Source organism: Ochlerotatus camptorhynchus, unplaced genomic scaffold (genome assembly GCF_037179485.1).
Source record: "Ochlerotatus camptorhynchus isolate MF236.1 unplaced genomic scaffold, CSIRO-AGI_Acam_v1.1 ptg000015l, whole genome shotgun sequence".
Taxonomy (NCBI): domain Eukaryota; kingdom Metazoa; phylum Arthropoda; class Insecta; order Diptera; family Culicidae; genus Ochlerotatus; species Ochlerotatus camptorhynchus.
In genome coordinates, this window is record NW_027040507.1 from 3,432,295 (window position 1) to 3,454,193 (window position 21,899).

A 21,899-nucleotide genomic window follows, 5' to 3' on the forward strand; every position below is an offset into this window, starting at 1 on the left:
ATGAACAGATTTTCTGCCTAGTATACGCTAATCCCTTGCTGCAATAGAGGAGGCAGACCGGACAACCAACTGCCCCAGATGGTGAAAATGGACGAACAAGCTTTGATTTTCGAAGCTTTTGTGCCGTCACTAATTTTCATTTCAATTTCCCTTTGAGATTTTGACCGTTGCCAAAGACAGCCGTAATTAAAATACCACTACTGCTGGCGCCTACGCCTACGATGATGTTTAGGATTTTAATAATTCTGTCGTTAATATTGAAGCAATTTTATGTTGGAGTGACTGATATTATTTTTCTAGACTATAGTCCCCCCACACCCGAGCAGAAGAAAATAACTTATGAATAGCTCGATCTGCTTGACAGGAGAGGTAAAATAGCATGCAAAATACTTTGTAAATATTTAACAAAATTTTTTGTTTGGATACCAACAGTATACCTGTGTTCATTCAATTCGGCATTGCATTGCTATTAGAATGATATTGGGAGATTTTTGTGTGTTTTACCTCTAATGTCAAGGTAATTATGCAATTATGGAACACCCACTATTATATAAATAACACTTCCATTTGAATAACACCAAATTGAATTGCTATGAATATTGATGAATTGGCTTCTAAAACTATTCACAATCATCTCCAAGCTACTTGTATATCGATTCAAACCACCAATTGGCATCTGATACGTGATCAGAGCTGCCAGGTGGTTTTATAAAAAATATGTATCCACTCTATTAAAAAATCTGTATTTTCTGTATTGACGATTTTTTTCTTAATTAATCATGTTTTGTTGTTTTACAAATACAGTGCATACAAAATAACCATAAAAAGTGCTTAACCACCTATTCGGGCTATCGTACTAACCATACGGGATATAATTGCGCCATTTGTGATATCGTCCGTACTTATTTATAAGAGTGATATGAAGCCGTTTGAAAATGTATGGAGATTTTAGTTTCTATTCATTATCTTCCTGATAAGCAGTTTTAAATGCAAAAAAGTGCACGAGCTCATTACTATTTGATATTTTTAATATAGATGTATACAATTAATTACATCATTTGTGTGGTAGTTACACCGAAAAGTCGAGAGATGTCGCCCCGCCAGTGCTGGTCAAATCATTTTTGCAGTATGGAGAATATCAGAAAATCCGCAATTTCTTACGAAATACATTTTCAATGCAAGTAAAATGTTTACGAGTACTTGTATTTGTACCATTTTAATGTGCTCGGGCACTTTTCTTGTATTTAACATACATGCTTATATTGGAAATATTCAATTAATACTGCAAATCCCCATACAATCTCAAATCGTTTACTACCAGCTCCATATGCATCCGAAAGCGGTTGTTCCTCTGGTTGTGAATGCTGTCAAAAACACCATAACATGATTAATTGTCGATGGAAATTTGATAGGTTCCCGAGCAGAGGGTGAGAACAAAATGAAAACAAGAATTATGTTGTTTTCATTATTCCTGATAACTCAAATTGATTTCATTTTGATGGAGTTGATGGCTAACAGAACAAAAATGAGAGCTAAAAGATATGCGAAGAATATCAAAATTATAACATATATTGATATTAGTGAGAACTGCTTGATAACTTATTTTGATATAGATTTTTTTTTCTCAAGCATTCTATAAAAATCTGTATAAATCTGTATTGTAATTTAAAAATCTGTGATAAATCTGTATTCTGTATCGGGTCTGTATTAAGATTAAAAAATCTGTATAATACAGATAAATCTGTATAAATGGCAGCGCTGCGTGATGCTCTTCTAAGGTGGTTCACATATTTTTCATTAGGATGGTCCAAAAAATCACATTTTAACAAATATATTTGAAATTAATTCCGACAAATTTACTATTTTTCAATCGTAGTATGAGATTTTAATTCTAATATCTACAGTATCTTGGCAGGTTTTATTGATTTTGTTTCGAAAGCTAATGGTTTGAATTTTCGTCGTATGGAAAATATTTAATGATAGAGATATTTTCGTGAAAGTTCTTGAAAATGGTCCCTTTTAAAGATAGAGCAAGGCAATGAATATTTTTTTCCTTGATTTGTTTTCCGTGCTGAGCACCAATGCTACCGACGCCAGGGAGGCAGCTCCCACACCTGGACCCTACCTATCGACCCATCAACTCATGAACCGGGGACCAACGGCTTTACTTCCCTTCCGAAAGAAGACGTGATCAGAGATGTTATGCCTCAGAACATCCCGGCGGCGCCGACTGGGATTGAACCCAGGCCTGCTGGGGTGCGAGGTAATCATGCTTACCGCTACACCACCGGCGCCGCTAATAAATAATTTCTGAAGAATTTACAGTAGTTGCCTGAGAAGAATTAATTTATTTCAATTTCAATAGGCCCAAAAATATTTCATTTGTTTGATACACTGACATATATTTTTCTATTACCTACACTAAATCAGATATCTTGGGACTCTTTAATTTTGTTCGATGTTCTTCAACTAACTGTAAGATACATTATTTTTGATCTTTATCTCTTGATAATTTTGAATTGTATATTTTTTTCTGCTATGACTCGTTCTGCATTGTCATTAGCTACTTCCAAACATTGAATCCGGTAGGGGGTATCGTTTTGAAAGTTGATGATCATGTTTTCTCCATACTCTAAAAAACATCCTTGATAGAGCTGGAATAAAGGCAAAACAGCTTTTGTAAACAATGCCTTCTCTCGATGTTTTATTGAAACCTATGGCTCTCCTTGGCTAATAGACATCACCTACTCGATGAATATGTTGCTTATACTCGAAAAAAATGCACCATTTTTATCCGTGTGTAACTTTTTATCCGTGGGTAAAAATTGATGAAAATCTGGATGTAACTAGTTTGGAGTGAATGTACAATGTACATGTACAAAATTTCATAACAATCGGTTCAGTGGTTATTGAGATGTCATCGAAACAAGAAGAAAATCGCTGGAGAATTTTGCGCGCCGTCATGGAAAATCCGACTGCGACCATGAGATGGATCGGAATACAACTGGAAATCACCCATACAACTGTGTCTCGGGTGGTAAAATCGTTTAAGGAGTCCCAGACGACCGAGCGGCGAGCTGGAAGTGGAAGAAAATCGAAGACAGCTGACCCTGTGAAGGCCCGAAAGGTGTTGGATTATTTCAAGCGTAATCCGAACCTTTCGATTCGCGACGCGGCTCTGAAGGCAAAGTGTTCCGCCTGGTTCGTTCAGCAAACCATGAAACGAGCTGGGCTTCGTGTATTCAAGGTCCGGAAGGCACCGAACCGGCGTGATCAACAAAACACGGCGGCCAAATCCCGCGCAAGGAAGCTGTATCGAGAGTGGTTAACGAAACCGATGTGTATGGTTATGGATGACGAGACCTACATCAAGGCAGACGCAAAGCAGATACCTGGGCTGGAGTTCTACGTTGCCAAATCACGGTTTGATGTTCCGGAAGACATAAGGAAGAAGAAAGTGGACAAATTCGCCAAAAAATACTTGCTCTGGCAGGCCCATATGCCAATGCGGTAAACTGAGTAAACCAGACATCACAATGGGTACCATCAACAGCGAAAATTTACCGCACCGAGTGCCTCCAGAAGCGTCTGTTGCCCTTCCTGTGGTCCCACGGAGACGAGACATTATTTTGGCCGGACCTGGCATCATGCCATTACGCGCGATCGACGTTGGATTGGTACAGAGACAATAACGTTGTTTTTGTACCAAAAACCGCCAATCCCCCAAATTCACCAGAGATTCGTCCGGTGGAAAGATACAGGCCTTAGGCGTACCTTGAATTGCTAGAAATCATCGATAGAAGTCATTGTTTACAAAGGCTGTTACGCCCTTATTCCAGCTTTATCTAAATTTGTTCCACATCGTGGCATTTGTTTAACAGAGATTTGCACTGTACAAGTAAAATCACTACACAATTACTTGCTGACTCAACGACCAAACGTCACTTTTATTGAGATCTTGGTTAAATTTGGTTGCCGGGATTTCGACTGTGCAAAACACATTACGAAAAATGAAAGGTAATCTAGGAGATAGGCAAAGAAATCTTTCAAAATTATTTTCAATGGAGGGAACCAGTAGTATACAATGTTGAAACCTCTAAATCTACACACTTAGAAAGAGTTTATTTTACACAGAACCCAAATCACTTTTAATATTAATGGAAGCAAGTAATCTAAACATTAATGTTTATCTAAGTTGAAACCCCTGTTGATGGATTGTAAAATATGTGTTTTTTTTATTAATTACTTTATTTTATTAGGCACAATTGAATGAACTTTACAGTGCTGAGATGTCTTGTTCAATTAACAATGCAATAAATCTTTAAACTATAGTCAAGAACTGGCTACTGTGGACTCATTCAATATGCTTGTAACTGGGAGCCAATATGAACTGTCAAACGGGAACCAAACATTCAGAAGTCACAAGTGTATTTACTTTTCTTATCTATTGTCAAGTATTGTAATCAGATAGAAATGAACTATACTTTCCCATAAAACGGTAATAATTGTAAGCACAACGGCAGAAACCAAGTGTTGAGACGACCACTGGGTCGTCCCAGAATATTATGCAACCGTGCACTCCCTCGACAAAGTGACAAGTTACATGAACGTCAACAGAATACAGACATATTTGTATAACTAAGGAGGGATTTTTTACAAGCGAACAACAATAGCTACAGACAACGTGCAGGTTTTCGTAAAATGAAATTTTATTTAAGTATTGCTAAAGTTATTAATTACGTACATGTGTGTACTTATATTTACTGGATCGTGAAGGTAAATTTACTTCATTGATAGCGGAAATATATATTAGTTGGTAAATTGTATTTAAACATGTCTTCCACTGTATAACCTCTATACAGATTTAGAACGAATCACACAGTGCTAGTTAAAACACTATAATCAGTTGAATTACCGTATCCAACACTGAAATGTAAGTCTCAAATTATTATTGTTTAGTACTAGCGATAACGAGAAATAAATTTACAGCTTTGAAGCTGTTTTTGGACAGCTAGCGAAATTCGGTGTAATTCAACAGCCACAACATTCTTCAAAGATTTCATTTCTTTGCCGGATTTGAAATAAGTAATTTCACCCGGGCACGATGGGAGAACCCCAAAACACCACGAATAGAACCGTGGACATAACTACGAGGCAGTGTATTATGTGTGATCAACTAGAATCCGTGTCCAGTGTGATCGGTGCAATCAGTTCGTTCACCACTCATGCACAGGGGTGAACGATTCCATATCTGATCCGGATCTCAGTTTTGTATGTATCAAATGTACGGAAAGTGACGATGGTGTATCTGTACCGTCGAGACGATCGAGCAGAAGTTCCCGTAGTAGCCGTAGATCGGCGAAGCTAGCACTCGATATGCAGAAGCTGGAAGAAAACAATAGGATCCGTATACAGCAGATCGACGAAGCTGAAAGATTCCGGCAAATGAGATTTCAGGTAGAACAGGAAGTGATACAAAAGCGATTCCAGTTGCTTCAAGCAGACGTGGCCGACGATGATGATGCAACTAGCGAAACAGCTAGTAGGAAGAGCAGGGTGAGTTTACGGGTAGTCCAGAATAATACGGAAAGTGGGTGCAAAAGGAAGGACAGAAAGAAGGAGCTAAGATAAGACTGCTGCCTCGTCGTCCAACAACAACCCGCAACAGTCTACTTCGGCCAGTACTGATCCTAGTGATCTTCCACTAGTTGTGACAACTAGATCGATGGGAAATTGCTCGTCGTTTACATTTGTGCCAGTAGCACTACAGAGATCTGAACAGCCTATTTCTAACGTCGTCGCGATTGATAAATCAGTGCCAGTTGTGCCTATTGTGACTACGTCGGGTAACATCACCACGGTTTCATCAGTGCCAGTGCTACAGCCAATACCAGTTTCCAGTGCGGTTGCAATCACTTCGTCGTTAGTACAGCCAGCTATTTCGATCATGGGTGCTACTACTATGTCCATGCCACTGCTACCGCCTATGTCCATTCCAATCACCAGAGTGTCCACTCTGTCAGCCCATGTACACGTGCCAGCACCTATACCGGGCGCTGTTGTCAGTGCTCCGTTGGTAATACCACCAATATCCATTCCAACCGTTGTGACTGTATCGTCAGCATCAAGGCGATTTACAAGACCAGAACAGATGGCGTACCATGTTGTTAACGTGCGTGAGTGAGCTGCCAGTTACGATAAAATGCATTGTTTACAAAAGCTGATGCGTCCCTTTGAAAAATTAATCGAGAAATGGATGATGATCTGACAAACGTACAAACCAAAAACAGCACGGTTCGTATCTTGAAATCGAAAATTTATTTTAACCTCCGAGACAATGCGAGTTCTTGAAATTTCCTCCTCTTTTAAAATAAAGAAAACCTACATATATAGTCTACACCTCCACGTTCCAATGATCCAAATCATGGAACAATCAAATCCCTCCTTCCGCACCAGAGCACTAAGGTGCACAAAACTTAAGTGTCAACTGCACACCACTTAGAAAATAGCACTACTGAGGTGGCTATAGGCAATATTGCATTGTATGGTTGCATGTTTGCATGTGCCATTCGGTCCGCCTCCAGCACTCGCTTCCCGGTTAGCTCACCATCGTGGTGGTAATGGGAAAAGTTACCGTGAGTAATCTACAGCTACGTTCAACCTGTAGCTATGATTTTCATTCAGTTTAGCAGCAGTTGTAGCAGAGTATCCTGGGTGGCATTTCCAAAGGTGTGTCGAAAAGCGTGATATAACACTGCACGACGATGATGACGGCAGCAGGATTGCACTTTGCTTTAAGCGTTACGCTGTGACTTTTGGAGAAGTTTATGACGACATGAACAGTTTAGTGAAAGTTGATCTCAGGAGAAGTAGAAATCTGCAGAAATTTTGTCATGCAAGAGAATCAGGGCCATAGGATTTCATCGAAGCTCTGGATTTTTTTTTTCGTGGGCGCAGCAACCGACTACAATTGAATTTCGTTTACGGATGTTGTTGATAACATTCCCTGTACTACGGTTAGTGTAGGCGCAGTTGTACAAAAGTAAACCATTCCCAATCCGAACGTGTCGAGCAAATATTTACTCGTAACACGCGCATTTTGTTTATTGTTCAGAAATTTCAGTTGATTCAACTATGTAGTGTGATTTGGTTTTGGGGCTGCTTTTCCTTAATTCCTAACCACCCAGCCAATGTCCAGTTTGTGCATAAACAACGTATCGAGTTCCCTCGAGAAATTTTTCCCACCGAGCTACGTCCGTCGTTGTTGACGGGGGTGAGACGGACCCTGGAAGGGGAGGCGGTTAAACAGGCTGAGGTTTGGCAATGTTTATTAGCTGTTTACAGAGTATAGCGTTGAGAATTTCTGTTACGTTCGGTTAATTTAATAAAACAACAACGATTACTCGAATATGTTTTCCGACGAGACGGGCGGTTTTTGTGTTTTCTGATATTTTAACGACCGCAAAGCGCAGATGGAAGCCAGTCCGTGGTGTGGTGCGCGGTTCATCAATATTTGGCCAGAGTTGGAAGGTTATTGGTGCTCTTGATGTCGGATTAAGTTCCCCGCACGCATCGAGGTTCGCTAATTGATGGCGATCGTTCCAGAAACCATCAGCCCGACAGATTTGATGATGTTTGCGTACATTACCGTAAACATGATTGACTTGAGATGTTTATGAAGGCTTTATGGGAGTTGGCAGCACGCAAGGCTTAAACAGTTTCCGATGCACATCCCTTTCATTCATAGATTTAATGACTGATGACGGCTCTGTCGTGTGTCGGTTGTCATTTGTTCATCAGCTGGTATCGTCGTGCCCGCTGTCGCATGAAAATAGATTTGAGATTGGCATCCAGATCACCACCGAGCGTTTTTACGACCGAAATGGACTGGATGCCCAAAGGCCACGTGACGGTATGACAACTACTGTCTGTTCTTCTGAATGACTTGAGACATAACTATTTTGAGATTTTTACGCTACCGACCACTTGCTGTACCTACCTAGTCGCATTCGACTCGGTATAGACAGTAATATAATCATGCGCTTGTGATTGGCACTCACTAACAAACGTGTGACATTCAGCACTCACATCAATCTTAGAATCCTAGCTACTACTGTTGTGTGACAGTCATCATTCGCTGGTTGGTGTACAACCTCATGCCATCTACCGAATGCCATTCGATAGTTGGTTTTGCAGCTGTAAAAGGGTTAAAAATGCAATGGCTTATTTCAGCTGCTATGTACACATAGCATTAACACGATGAAATGCTCCTTTAACCTTTGAAGAATGCGCTTAGTTTAGTCAGCGCACAGTGGCGAACCTCCATACAAAACTCAGACAAAACCTAAAATGTTTCAGTATCTGGCTGAAAATCACATATTTAGTAAACAAACACGATTAGAGGTAAATTTCATGCCGGGTGTGCAACCAATTGTCCCGTATTCTTTAGACTCTAAACTGTCATTTAGGACCAAAAAATCAATTTTTTGAACCCGCTACAGTGGCTTAACCACTTAAACAAATCTTTAACAAGAATCAATTTCCGAAATATTGTAAGCTGTTTCATTAAAATCGGTTTAGAAACAATGAAATGGGAGCAATATCTAATTTTAGACTGAATAGCTTAGGTACCGAAAGTTTAAAAATTTGACGTTTTAGCCCCTGTGGGCAACGAGGGGCAAACTGAGATCCATAGACTCGAAAAATAGAGATGATTTTCCATACAATTTATAGCATTTGAACTTTCCGAGCTGTTGCAGTCCGAGCGTAAAATCATTGACTGCCTAGGCTGAGTGTGAAAACACTGCACTATTCAATCCCTAGGCGAGTAAGAGAGGTGACACAGTCGGAAGAAGTGTTAGTTTGTTTACTAAAATGAACCATGCCCATTTTGTTATGGCAAGTTTGCTATAAGAAATGCTTCTCCTGTTTATTAGCGAAATTCACATCAAAGATTGATTAATTGCGTAGGAAATCAATTTGTGACCAGCATACACATTCCGGTCGTATGAAACAGGTCAAAAACTGTCCAAATCCACAGATAAAATTTTTTGTTTTGAATTTCTGTATGGCAAAATAGTGAACTTTTCGTGAACATTAACGGCTAAGAACTCACCAACACTGGGAGACTGTGAGTTCCTTCCCACCTGTCATTTCCCATCTCGATTCAATCCATTGCTCTGTGCAGACCGTTTGTACCAAACGGTAAAGGACGAGGCAATGAAAGAGACAACAAAAACATTCAGTCACTCACGAACAAGCCATTCACACCGCTTGCCTTCGCTCACACAGCCTGTAGTCAATTGAGTCATTTTTCCATAGAAAATATACGCTCAGTCATTCAAAACAAATATTGGGTACCATGACGGCAGAATAAACGTGTTGACTAAGCTACTGACTGAGTGCTCGGCTGTCGGTGACTCGTTTGCCTCTCAATCATTCAGACTCTCACGAGGCAGTGAATGATGAGGCACATGGCAGTTCATATTCATATCAAAATGACTCAATGAACCTGACTGTTTTGCGCACTGGTTGCAGTATGATGTTCAGTATGCATTTACAAATAGAATATTGGTTTTTAATGCCACTAAACATATAAGCTAGGCAAGTTCATTTTCAAAAGAATATTAATTATTTACTCCATTTCAAAAATGAAACCTGTTGTGATCCTATTGGTTCAAAATTGAATGCACAGGTATTTTAAGTGAACCTTAATATTTTGGTTTTTGAACATACATATCATCAAAATCAGGTAACTTAGCAACGTTCAGTGTTGTTAAGATTCTAAATCTTATCCAATAATCTCTTAATTTTGATATAACGTTATTTAATATGTGGGAATTCAAGAAAAACATATAATAACAAAAATAAAAACATTATTTGTAGAGGTATTGTCCGGGTTCCGGTCACTGCAAAGCGGAGTGACGGACTAGTGTTTATAATAAGCATCCAAATAATGCACATTTTAGAATCTTCTGTAGAAGCTTCTTTTTAAATCTTTATTAAGTATTTAATTTCTTTTAGAATAAAGATCTTATAATTTGCAAATATATTATATACTGTAGTTGCTTTTTACGCGGTGGATACGTGCCTAATCTAATCTAATACAGTACAGTATGCAGGGCTGATAGCGGGTCACTTTTTAGTGACTTTGTCACTTTTTTAAAGGTGGTCACTAAAAAGTCCCTATTTTCGACAAAAAGTCACTAAAGTCACTATTTTCGCCATTCCCGCTTGCATTGCAATGTAAAATTTGTTAAAAAATAAATTAAAATTGTAACAGTGCTACACTATGCTTAGTTCTTAGTTGGAAGTTCATTAAACTAACTTACGAAAAAGTACGCAGAAGAAACCAAGACGATGCATCATCAAAGCACACTTTTATTTGAGATTTCGCACCTTGTAGGAGTCCAGATTCAGCTGCAAAATTAAATAATCAGTGTGACCGGAAAATCGGGATAACTGGAAAATGCCGGAAATTCGATGTCACCTGGATAAACTCGTGAACTTCGATGCCAAATAGAAAAAAAGGTGCTTCTTCCTCTCTTTAAAAAATCTCAAGTCCCTTGGATACAGTTACTTTAAAGAACTATTAAAAGAACTTTTAACCAAAGCAGTTTTGAACAGATTTTAGAATAGATTCTAGAGATATGTAATACCATGGTACTTCGGACAGTAATTTTTCAGGTGAAAATTTCATAGTTGTGAGTTGAATACCAAGGAAAGGAGCAAAATTCAACGGTAATTCCAACATATATTCAATTAGAATTTTAAGGATACTTCCAACGGCTTTCTTAGAAAATCCTTAGAAAATTCTGAGCTAAATTTCAAGTGGATTTCGAAGAGTATTCTAAGGATATTTTGGTTTTATTTTGTTCAGATAATTCAAAGGAGAATCCCAGCAGCATTGTCATTGGCCACATCTTGCTGGACCTTATTAATGAATCATTATAAACTAGACATGTGCCACAAATTTGGAAGGAATCCTTAGTGGTCCCTATTCAAAAAGTTGCTGGAACGATTAAAGCCGAAGAGTTTCGTCCCATCAACATTTTTCACACATTAGAGAAAGTTTTAGAACTTGTTGTTAAAGGCCAGCTGTTGGAGTATTTAAATAGTAATAGTTTGTTGATACCAGAACAATCAGGATATCGGGAAGGTCATTCTTGTGAAACCGCGTTGAATTTGGTATTAGCGAAGTGGAAAAATAACTTGGAGTGTTAAGATACGATTGTTGCTGTTTTTTTTTTTGGATCTTAAACGCGCTTTTGAAACAATTTCTAGGCCCTTATTGTTAAGATCAATCAAGCGCTTTGGAATTACGAGTACTGCATATAAATGGTTTGAAAGCTAATTGTCTGACAGAACTCAGCGGACTGTTTTTAATGATTCTGCTTCCAGTCCCGTGGGGAATAACCTTGGAGTGCCCCAGGGAAGTGTATTAGGGCCCCTGTTATTTATTATGTATATTAATTACTTGTTTTACGATTTTGCGATATTGATCTTTTCGCAGATGATACTGTGTTATTCAATACAGCTAAGGATTTATATGATGCCATTTTACACTTGAATGAAGATTTGCGTTCTCTAAGTAGATAGTTGAAATATAAGCAGTTGAAATTGAATACAAGTAAAACTAAATTTATGGAAATTTCGCGGAATCGAGTAAATGAGAACGTCTCTGTTGTTATTGATGATGAGACTTTTCATCGCGTTCGGGAGATTAAATATCTTGGCGTGATTATTGATGACACACTTAAGTTCAACTCTCACATTGACAATCTCATCAAGAAAATTGCCAAGAAGAATGGAATTCTATGTCCACTGAAAAACGATTTAACTATTGCCAGTCAAATACAGCTATACAAATCAATCATCTCTCCACAAATATCGAGATTACAGCGCATGCAGAATAAAATAATGCGTTTGGTTTTGAGATGTAATCGATTTTGTTTGCTAACCTGGTTGAAATGTCATATTTAATAATCTTAAACATAAATCGTCCAGCTCAAACTTTTGTAGGGGTAAAAGATGGGACCATCATCATCATCATTATCAGCATTTCGAAGAATTTTTGGGATTTCCTAGCAGAACTAAAAAAAAATATTCCTAAGATAATTCCATGGGAATTTCAGCATAATATTAAGTAAATGCTGAGGAGAAATCCAAGTGAATTTTCAGGAGAATTCTTCAGGCAATTCCTAGCAAGAATTTTTAATAATGTAATGAGCATTGCAGAGTGAATTAAAATAGTTCTCTAAAGATGTTGTAAATTTTTTTAAATCATATTTTTTTCCTTTACACTAGTCAATAATACCTATCAGAATTTCTAGCTCAATTTAAAATGTTTCCATTATACATTTGGGTTGTATTTTCGGAAAATGCGTGAAATTAGGATCATAGGTTAGTGAAACTATGGTACTTTATTGTAGAAACATTCGGAAAAACCTGTCCCAAGACGACCTAATGACTTATTCAGCCTTGTTCGGTCCAGTAGATGTTCGGCACAGTAGATGTTCGGCACATGAATAGCAACTCCTGTTGTAGAAGAATTCTGTTTTTTTAGTAATTCAAGAATTAGATCTGGGTAACTATGTTATTTAATATTTTAAAACGCTATCTCGACGTTTCATTCCTCACTTCGTAAATAGTTCTAATAATTAGGTAATGTCTTCTTATTAGGTAACCAAGCAAACGCGGAGCACCTTCGTGATGCAAGTTCACAGATCGCATAAAGATTATCATAGTTCATATCTAAAACGCGTGACGTGTTAGAGAATAGATTTACTCTAGACTTTAATTCAGGAGACCATAATCATTTCAAATATGGTAAAATATCTCTGTTATTGGACGTCGTGTTACACAGTGTTGTTAGTTTTTAATCTAGTTGTGCAAGATCTTGCAATATAAACTTTTGACGAATTCGTACAGATAGAAAATCGATGCCTACATTTTTTTGGGTGACTGACAAATCAATTTGCATAATTCTATTTCTGAAAGTTTTCTGATAATGTTAGTCACATTTTGGTAACTTTTTAAAATGATTTTGGTCACTTTTTAGTCACTTTTTATAATGATTTTAGTCACTAATTCACTATTTTTATTGCTTAACACTGCTATCAGCCCTGAGTATGAGAAAACATCCTGGAAAATCATTAGGTTAGATAAGACCTAATCATTTTTCTTGTCAACATTGATGTTTGCAGCATATTATCTGAGATATGACACAAACATCAAAACGGCCAGGCCTACTGCGTTGCTTTTGCCGCAAAGATGATTATGTGAAAGGATTCGAGTTCAAATAAACCGTGGAGGCACCATATTCGAAGCAGTTCCTAAATCGACGCACTCCATAATGTTCGACTATTTTAAATAGATATTTTTGAAATGTTATCTTCTTCAAATATTAGTTTGTTACTTCTGCAAATATTAGTTTCAGTGCTCTAGATATCTTGTCAAAATAGACGAGTGCGTCATCATTAGGAACGCATCAAATATGGCGCTGGCATGGTATATCTAAACAGCGATGCATTTCGTTAATCTTCAGGGGTGGAAGGATGCGTGGACATACCGTACCAAACGCTCCGAGCTAGGTTATGAGTGAATGTAACAGTAATATGCAATGTAATGAATGGTATATAAAATACAGTGTAATGGAAGGATCTCACCAAATGCCTCCAATGTTAACCAAATTCCCGATTTTCATTTGACGTTTGTCAGCTGTAAGCTTCTCTCTGGCACTTAAAAGTCCTTCCTCAGCAACATGATCGCACTGAACGATGGGACGTTGGGGGTTTGGTGGCTTGACAGCGGCCCCAGGAACAAGCTGGGGGATATTGTAGGCCCTGCAGACCGTCGATGTACGTGCACTCGCGGAGTTCCGAATGGAAGACCTTCCGTTGCTGATGATTGGCCATTTGCGCCAGGAATTAAGCTGTTCGTGAAAATAACATCTTGAATCTCGGCTTTGGTGACGACCCAGAATCGGGCAATCGAATCCAGGTCCATCTATGGTAGTTGTTGACCGGATCAGCACCCAAGTATAAATATAACACAGGTCATCACTGGAATTTCGAATCGCGGAAAATGTGCTCCAATTACAAGGCAAGGTATCACAAATAAATTATTTTAAATTTTTCCAAATTTTCAAATACGAAAAGAAAACAAACGTCACGGCCGTACGGACGCACAGCCTACTATCTTTTACGCGGTGGATACGTGCCGTGTAATTCCTAAATCCGCGTGAATTCTATAATGCATCTAAATTCCAGCCAATCGATTTTTTACAAATATCATTGTATTTTTTTAAGTGTATCATGTATCGGCAATTCAATGCTTATCATTGATTTTACTTAGTTACACCAACAAGCTGTTAAAATTCATTTCAATTTTGTTGAAATTTTTATGATTTTTTATTAATTTCCATGCTGGCTAAAAATATCTTCTTGTGAAAAAGGAGTAAAAATATACAAACTGTTCTAAACATATCTGACACAAATGTAAGCATAACATTACCTTCCGTCTAGATGATACCATAGAGGTAACTCTAAGACCAGAAGGTCCCGAAGAAGCGTGCTCAACTTTTTGGCTCAGCTCTGGTACTATCTTTGGTCCCAAGCTAATTGATGCACCCCTCGCACCATAGGAAAAACCACGAACCCCTTATTTTGTCTGTCAAACTTTCATAGCGAATCAAAACAAACATAGTGTAGTACTAGACTTTCGACTAGAATGGGGTACGTTAATCGATTTGCTTGGGACCAATAGGCTAGTCAAGTAGTGAGCCAATTTGCAATCGTTAGTTTCCACCTGTTGAAGATACTTTGTAAAAACTTACCTGAAAAAAGTCTGCTCATGATTTCGAGAAACCAACGAGGGATCCAGTCTCCCCGCGGAGAAGGTCTACTCAGTCTTTACTATCGCTGAAATACCCTCCCAATGAAAGCTGAAGGTCTACCCTTTCATTTGGTATTTAATTCAAAATGTTCTATCGGGGGTAATTTTTTCCACACAAATTTCTGAAAAGAAGATCAAATTGGAAGTTTTTGGTATAGGATTTACGCGACTAATTTCTAGAAGTTCTAGGCTACAATATTTAGAAAATAGTCTCAAATGAAAGACGGGACTCTTAGCTTTTATTCGGTGAATGATACAGTGTTCCTGATTTTTAAGATATTGGTTTCTTTCAGTGAAACCGTGATATCGATGATTCAGGAGCATAAAAAGTCCATATCAAAAATAAATGTTTTTCATTCCCTGAAAATTTCAAGAAATTCCGATAATCGGTTTAATTTTGGTGTGTAAATATGTTTGCACCATTTTTATCGAATACACCCTTTAATCCGAGCTTTGTAAAGCTTCATGATAACATGCGTATCATAGAATTGTATCAATAAGATATCTAATGCTCTCGAAACTATTCTGCTGCTAAGATCTTGGAGTTCTAGAGATTCAATATAGTCTTGAACAATGTCCTGAAAATCTGTATGAGTCCATGAAGTTCAAGAGAGCCTTCTGGCAATATGCACATCATTGAATGGTATCAACAAGATATGTTTTGGTTTCCAAACCATTTTGGAGTTGATATCTTGTCTTGATCAATGTCATGAAATTCTATATAAGTACATAAAGCTCAAGAGGGCCTTTTGACATTATGCACATCATCGAGTGGTATAAATAAGATATTTAATGCTTTCCAAAATAGATGAAATATTCAAGTTCTACAGGCTCAATGAAGGTTTGATTAATGTCCTGAAAATCTGTATAAGTCCATGAAGCTTAAGAGAGCTTCCGGACAACATGGATTAGTATCAATAAGAGATCATAAATCATAAACGAAGTTCAGGAGAGCCTTTCTACAATATGCACATCATTGGATGGTATGCTTTCTAAACCATTCTGGAGTTGAGATCTTAAACTTCTACAGGCTCAAAGAAGTCTTGAGTAATGTCCTGAAATTCGTTATGAGTCCATAATATGCACATCATCGAATAGTATCTATAAGATATTTAATGCTTTCCAAACCATTGTGGAGTTAAGACCTTGAAATTCTACAGGCACGATGAAGTCTTGAACAATGTCCTCAAAATATGTATGAGTTATTGAAGTTCAAGTAAGCCTCTTGACAACATCCACATCATGGAATGGTATCAATATGATTTTTTTTTTTTTTTTTATAATCTCTAAACTATTCTGGAGCTAAGATCTTGAAGTTTTACAGGCTCAATGAAAGTCTTGAACACAATACTGCAAATCTGTATGAGTCCATGAAGCTCAAGAAAGTCTGAAGTATTGAACAATGTCTTAAAGATCTTTATGAGTCCAAGAAGATCAAGAGAGCGTTTTGACAACAAGCACATTCATCGAATGGCTTCCATAAAGATATTCTTTTGTTTTTGTGATTACAGTCACTTGAACACTCTTGTGTCATTCGTGACTTATCCGGTGATGAGATTGGAACTCGTGACTTTGGCGTTGGCTCTCGCAACTAGTTACGGGTTACGACCTTAAAGTTATACACTCTCAAAGAAGTCTTTATCAATATCTTGAAAATTGGAATGTGTCCGTGAAGCTCAAGTGAGCTTTTTGACAACATAAACATCATGAATAGTATCAATAAGATATTTAATGCTCTCCAAACTATTCTGTAGTCAAGATCTTGCAGCTCTGTAAGTCTCTCAACCGATTGTCATGAAATTTTCAGAGAATGTAATACTATATATAAGCTTGGTTAGCGTACCTTTATTTCACTCTATTTCTTTCCGTTTTTGAATTGTAGGCGTACCAAATTTGTAGTATTTTTTTTTTAAAAGAGAAAGTTGATGAAAAGAATTGATTAAAATCACTTGCACCCCTGCTTCTAAGTTTGGTTACAAGATTACAACTCTGGACAGCAGTTTGTGTGGTCGTTGGGAGCGTGTGGTTCTGAATATGGACAAACAGGCACAGATAAATTATATTCCAACTCTTTGCTGTAATAAGCTCGTTGGCCCTGAAAAGGGCTGTTTTGTTGCCAAAGTTGGTGATGATTTAACCTCCGAAACCGTACATAGTGCGTCTGTCGCTTGGCGTGTTCAGTGTAGGTGACAGCATCACGGATCTCATTTTCCAGGACCACCTTCAGCACACCTTGTAGATCAGACCGGAGATACATTTGACACCGCCACGGCGAACCAGACGATGGATGGCGGTTATCACGAAGAACCTTGCGATGACGCTTGGCGCCTTCTTTACCAAGACCTTTTCCTCCTTTGTCACGACCAGTCATTGTTGCTTGTTAGTTAGAAGAGTGGACTGCTATTCCTGCTTCTGCTGCCTGCTCACCACGCCGTCCGAAGCGAAAATGGGTTGAGATTAGACAGCAGTTCTCTTTTATATCTTTTCAGGTTAAAGCAGAATGATGTGCAACCAAGTGGTACTCGATTATGACGACTGGGTTTGGGAAGAACGTTTATTTCATGAAAAAAGAGATAAAATTATCGCTTTTTATTTTTACATTGGACAATGTTTGACATTACCACTTTTTCAATAGTTTTTTTTTTGTTAAAAAATCATCAGTCAGAAGCATTGATGCGTAGAAATATTTCTGATCGATTGCTGATAAAATAATTGAAATTGGTCCAGGGGCAGCTGAGTTATTAATGTTCAAAATCTTTCATTATTTTGTTACATGTTCCATTTTCGGTTTTCACAAAGTGTATCCCCAACCCCATATAGAAATCATAGACGTAGTCCTACGTCAAAATTGTAGGAACATTGTGTGATTCGAGAAACGGAAGCAGTCGTTTCTTCAGGTACTCATTCATGTAGACTTGGGTATTTACGGTTGTAGTTGTTACGAAAGGTTTGCTCCGTTTTTGCACGAGCAAATCGACTGACAAATCATGAATTTCTTGGGGAACTTCAACACTGGCTGTTTCGATGACTCTGAAATATCGAACTTGCCTTTCGCAGTCACAAACTAGTTTTCCAGAATTTGTTTGAAGTCCGCTTTAACGTATGTTTCATCATCCATGATACCGCAGTGTGGTTTTGTCAACATTTGTGTGTACAGCTTACGTAGCCGCGTTCTAGTTGTCCTATTCTGTCGTTCATTGCGATTTGGTGCTTTCTGAACCTTGAATGAGTGTAGTTCGTTTCTTGGCTTTTTGCATGAAACTTTTTGTCACATGTAGTTTTTTTTCGCGACATCCCGAACGCAATTGCGTAGCCAGCAACCACTCGCTTGTGATCTTCAACGCAGTACGGAACACTTTTTCTTGCACTCACTTGTTTCCGATCGACAGTTAAACGTTCTCGGAAACGTTTTATGACACGAGAAACAGTAGATTGTTGGATTCCCAACATCTCTCCGATGGCTCGGTGCGAAAGATGTTGGTTGTTGAGGTGAGTGTGCAAAATTTTCAATAAAACTCACACAGTGTAAACAATACACTCTGACGCCATCGCACCCAAAATTTCATTAAATTTAACCCCAAGGGTAAAATGTTACAGCTTTTTGAAAGTGATGCAATTTAACTGTGGACACCCTTTAAAAGTTGATTTTCTACGATTTTGGTTCATTTTAAAGTGTCCATTGAGTCCAATATCAGAAAAGATAACATTTTTGATAAGCTTTCAAGTTAACATAAGAGTTGAAAAAGGTTTAAATGTACTTTTTTTTTATAATTGAAAATTTATCAGTTTTTTTTTTCTCCGGCAGTTTGTGATTTTTTTTAGTAGGGTTTTTTTCTAATTCCCGTCCTACTAAGCACAACCCGCGCTTTACCTCTCTTTTTTGAACGGGTTTGAACAAAAATGGAATATTTCTGTCAAAGAAGACTTCTCAATTTATTCACCTTTCCATACGGTGCCGTTGGATTTGATAAAGAGTCACAAATTGTTGATACATTGTTCAAAATCTAATACTGCTTCTTGATTCTAAATTCGTCTTACGACTTTCAATTCCGCAATAACGCAATAACGCATCTAAACGCCATTCGATTTTTTTTTTCGTCCTACGGATAAACGTAGAAAAGGGGGATTCGCTAGGAGCCCTTCTTTTGCATTGAGAGCAATGGGCGTTAATATTCATACAATGTGCTCTAGTAGGATTTATGTTGTAGCTAATGAACTAACGCATCGGAACAAACCTATTATTGATTTGTGCACGGTGAAATCATTGATATGTTTGATCTTTTCCGATCGTTAAAACGAAACTGGGTGATTACGACGAAGTAGCGCTCTACCCTATGTATCTCTTTTCTGAAAAGTTTCGTACAACTTTGTCTCAGACATCATTTCGATTTGGTGAGCAGTTTTCGTGCAATGATTTACTAAAAATGATCAAATACGTCTTTTTGAAATATAAGGCGAGAGCTAAAATAGCCCTAGCGCACAATTATGCGATGTTGTCATTTGTCATTTGGATGCTTTCAGAAACACCTTCAAACATGGGAAAAGATGTATTCAATTTAGAGAAAAGTGAGATTGAGTGTATTATTGATTTTTACAAAAATCGGCAACTGTTCGACTATATCACCTGTATCTCTGTAAGTATATGGTTTAGAGAACTGATATTCTGGGGTTTCCCCGTTGGATAATCTACTACCGATGGATGAACACGAATCAGCATTAGGAGAAAGTCAATTTTCGATTATTGGCCACCTGAATTCCCATAGTGCAATTGTGTCGTGCTAACGTATGTTTATCATTTTTCCATTCAATGTTGTCAGCAAACCAAACATAGGTCATCCACGGGCAGCAATATGTATCAATAGCAAAATTTGACTAGCAAAAACCCCTATAAAACCTGTTCCATCATCCGTCCCTTTCAGGCAACACCACCTTCAGTACGAGTACAGACCGGGTCCTGCTGGAAGAGGACGACAAGGGCGTCGAGAATGCCCGATTAACCATCGAGAGCATCACGCTCAACGACTATAACGATTACACCTGCGAGGCTCGAAACAATGCCACAGACATCACGGGTAAACCGGCACAAGTCACGATGACCGTTAGGATTAGAGGTACGATATCAGAGTGGACCATATTGCATCGTGCTCATCGTTAATGTTGGTCTCTCTTTTTTTTTAGGAAAATACGCCGCGCTTTACGTTTTCGTGGGTATCATTGTCGAAGTTGTTGTATTATGTGTGATTATTTTAATATGCGAAAGAAGACGCAACAAGACAGAGATCGAAGAAAGTGACACCGACCAGAGTCCAGATCAGTGAGTATTACATGTTCATCGTTGATCAAAAACCGATTATTTTCGTTTTCCATCGATTGTACCCGATCTTTCATCAATGCTGCTAAAAGTTTCGTTCAGAACTCGCTCTATATTCATGTTTCGTTCTCTCGTGTGCATTTACGTATCACTATATTCCATTATACATATACCTCACGACACAAACACATATTAAAACACTCAGCTGCCGTCAAGGTTGGTGGCCAGTTCGACAGAAACGCTATAGAGGTCGCCTCGAATCAGCAGTGTTTTATCGTTTTGCTATAAACCGCTCTGGTCTGTAAGAATCTCTGTTTTGGGCATTGATCTCTCTTGTATTTGTTCCTCTTATCTGTGTATTTTATTATAGTTCGCTAACAGTATCTGCTATAACACCAGTCAGGGTTGCCATACCCCGAACCGAACGAAAACCAAACACTAATAAACGAATCACTAATGTGCATGTTCGTGCATTTAAACGAACCACAATACTCCGCTCTAAAATTTACATAATTAAACAAACTAATTTGAATAACCCTACAACTAACTACTTTCTACCATGTGAACTTGTGAGCACGCTTCCACAAACAATTAACACACCCGATTTGTGTAGTGCTCGTGTCTTGAAATTCGGTGTACCACCTCATTTGCAACCCAGAATCGTTTCTCACCGAGAGCATTTTTCTTCTCTTCACTTCTCACTTTTCAGACAAAAGAATGGTCACAACGGAAACTCTTCCGAGCTACGCCAAAGAAAGACCTAAAACGATGGGGTCACCCCTTGGCTTCATGCCCCTCCCAAAAAGTAATTCACTCGTGCGAATCAAAGACACATTTGATTATAACGCTAGGAGTTTTTTTTTTTCTAAAACTAATCTTATTATTAATCATATCAACCTGTACTAACGCCTGAAAAAAAAAAAATCAAAACCATCAATCACAATACGTAGATATGCCGCCTCCATTGATTGGACTTCAATCTCACTCATAGTTGCACGATAATACCCCCTTAGATACTAGGTAGGTTCAAATTATACAATTCGCTGCAACAGACAGCTGATGTGGAATCGATTGCGATGCGTGGACCAAATTTAATAATTTGAACAACCCTAGTAAATAATAGTTTAACATCTGGGATGAATCACACCCTTATAATAAAAAAAACCCGATTGTTGTAGAAGTTTACTGTTTTTTTTTACTAGAATCTGATGAATGAAAACCAAAAAGCGTAGCTAGACTGTGTAACATACATATGAGAAGTGTGCCTTCAGGTACCATCTTGGTTCTGTATAGTCAAAAAACAACAACAAAACTTGTTAACTCTTGCACGATTAGTCGAATAAGTTGGGTTCATCAATACGCTCGATAGACTTACCGCACACAGGATGGATTACCGATCAAATTTAAACCTTAACAATAGTTGTTCATCATTAAATAAAAGATTGCATGCGTTTCATACTTTTTATTTGTAGTCTGGTTAGACCGTAATACAAGGTTGCAAAGACTCATTTCAGCTAAAATAATGTTTTTCGGAATAATAAAACCAAAAGATGGTATGATGGCATGTTTTACTTGTAACTTACTAGAAGAGGTTACAAAGTATGCGTTGGAAACATAAAACCTGTAAATTTTGCTTTCTATGAGTCACAATCAGCGATTTGCTGATCGCTGAGTGAGTGAGTGAGTGAGTGAG

The 21,899-nt window shown here is 38.0% G+C and overlaps 1 protein-coding gene across 1 annotated transcript in view; it reads left to right on the forward strand.

The window, feature by feature from the left end:
• Positions 1-21,674, forward strand: part of Bsg (immunoglobulin domain-containing protein Bsg) — a 130,712-nt gene extending 109,038 nt beyond the window's left edge. Inside the window, exons 7-9 of the mRNA XM_065223075.1 lie at positions 19,815-20,006; positions 20,074-20,209; positions 20,916-21,674. Of these exons, the coding sequence (XP_065079147.1) occupies positions 19,815-20,006; positions 20,074-20,209; positions 20,916-20,970 (383 nt within the window). The 3' untranslated portion in view covers positions 20,971-21,674. The remainder of the gene's footprint in view (positions 1-19,814; positions 20,007-20,073; positions 20,210-20,915) is intronic.
• The last annotated feature ends 225 nt before the right edge of the window (positions 21,675-21,899 follow it).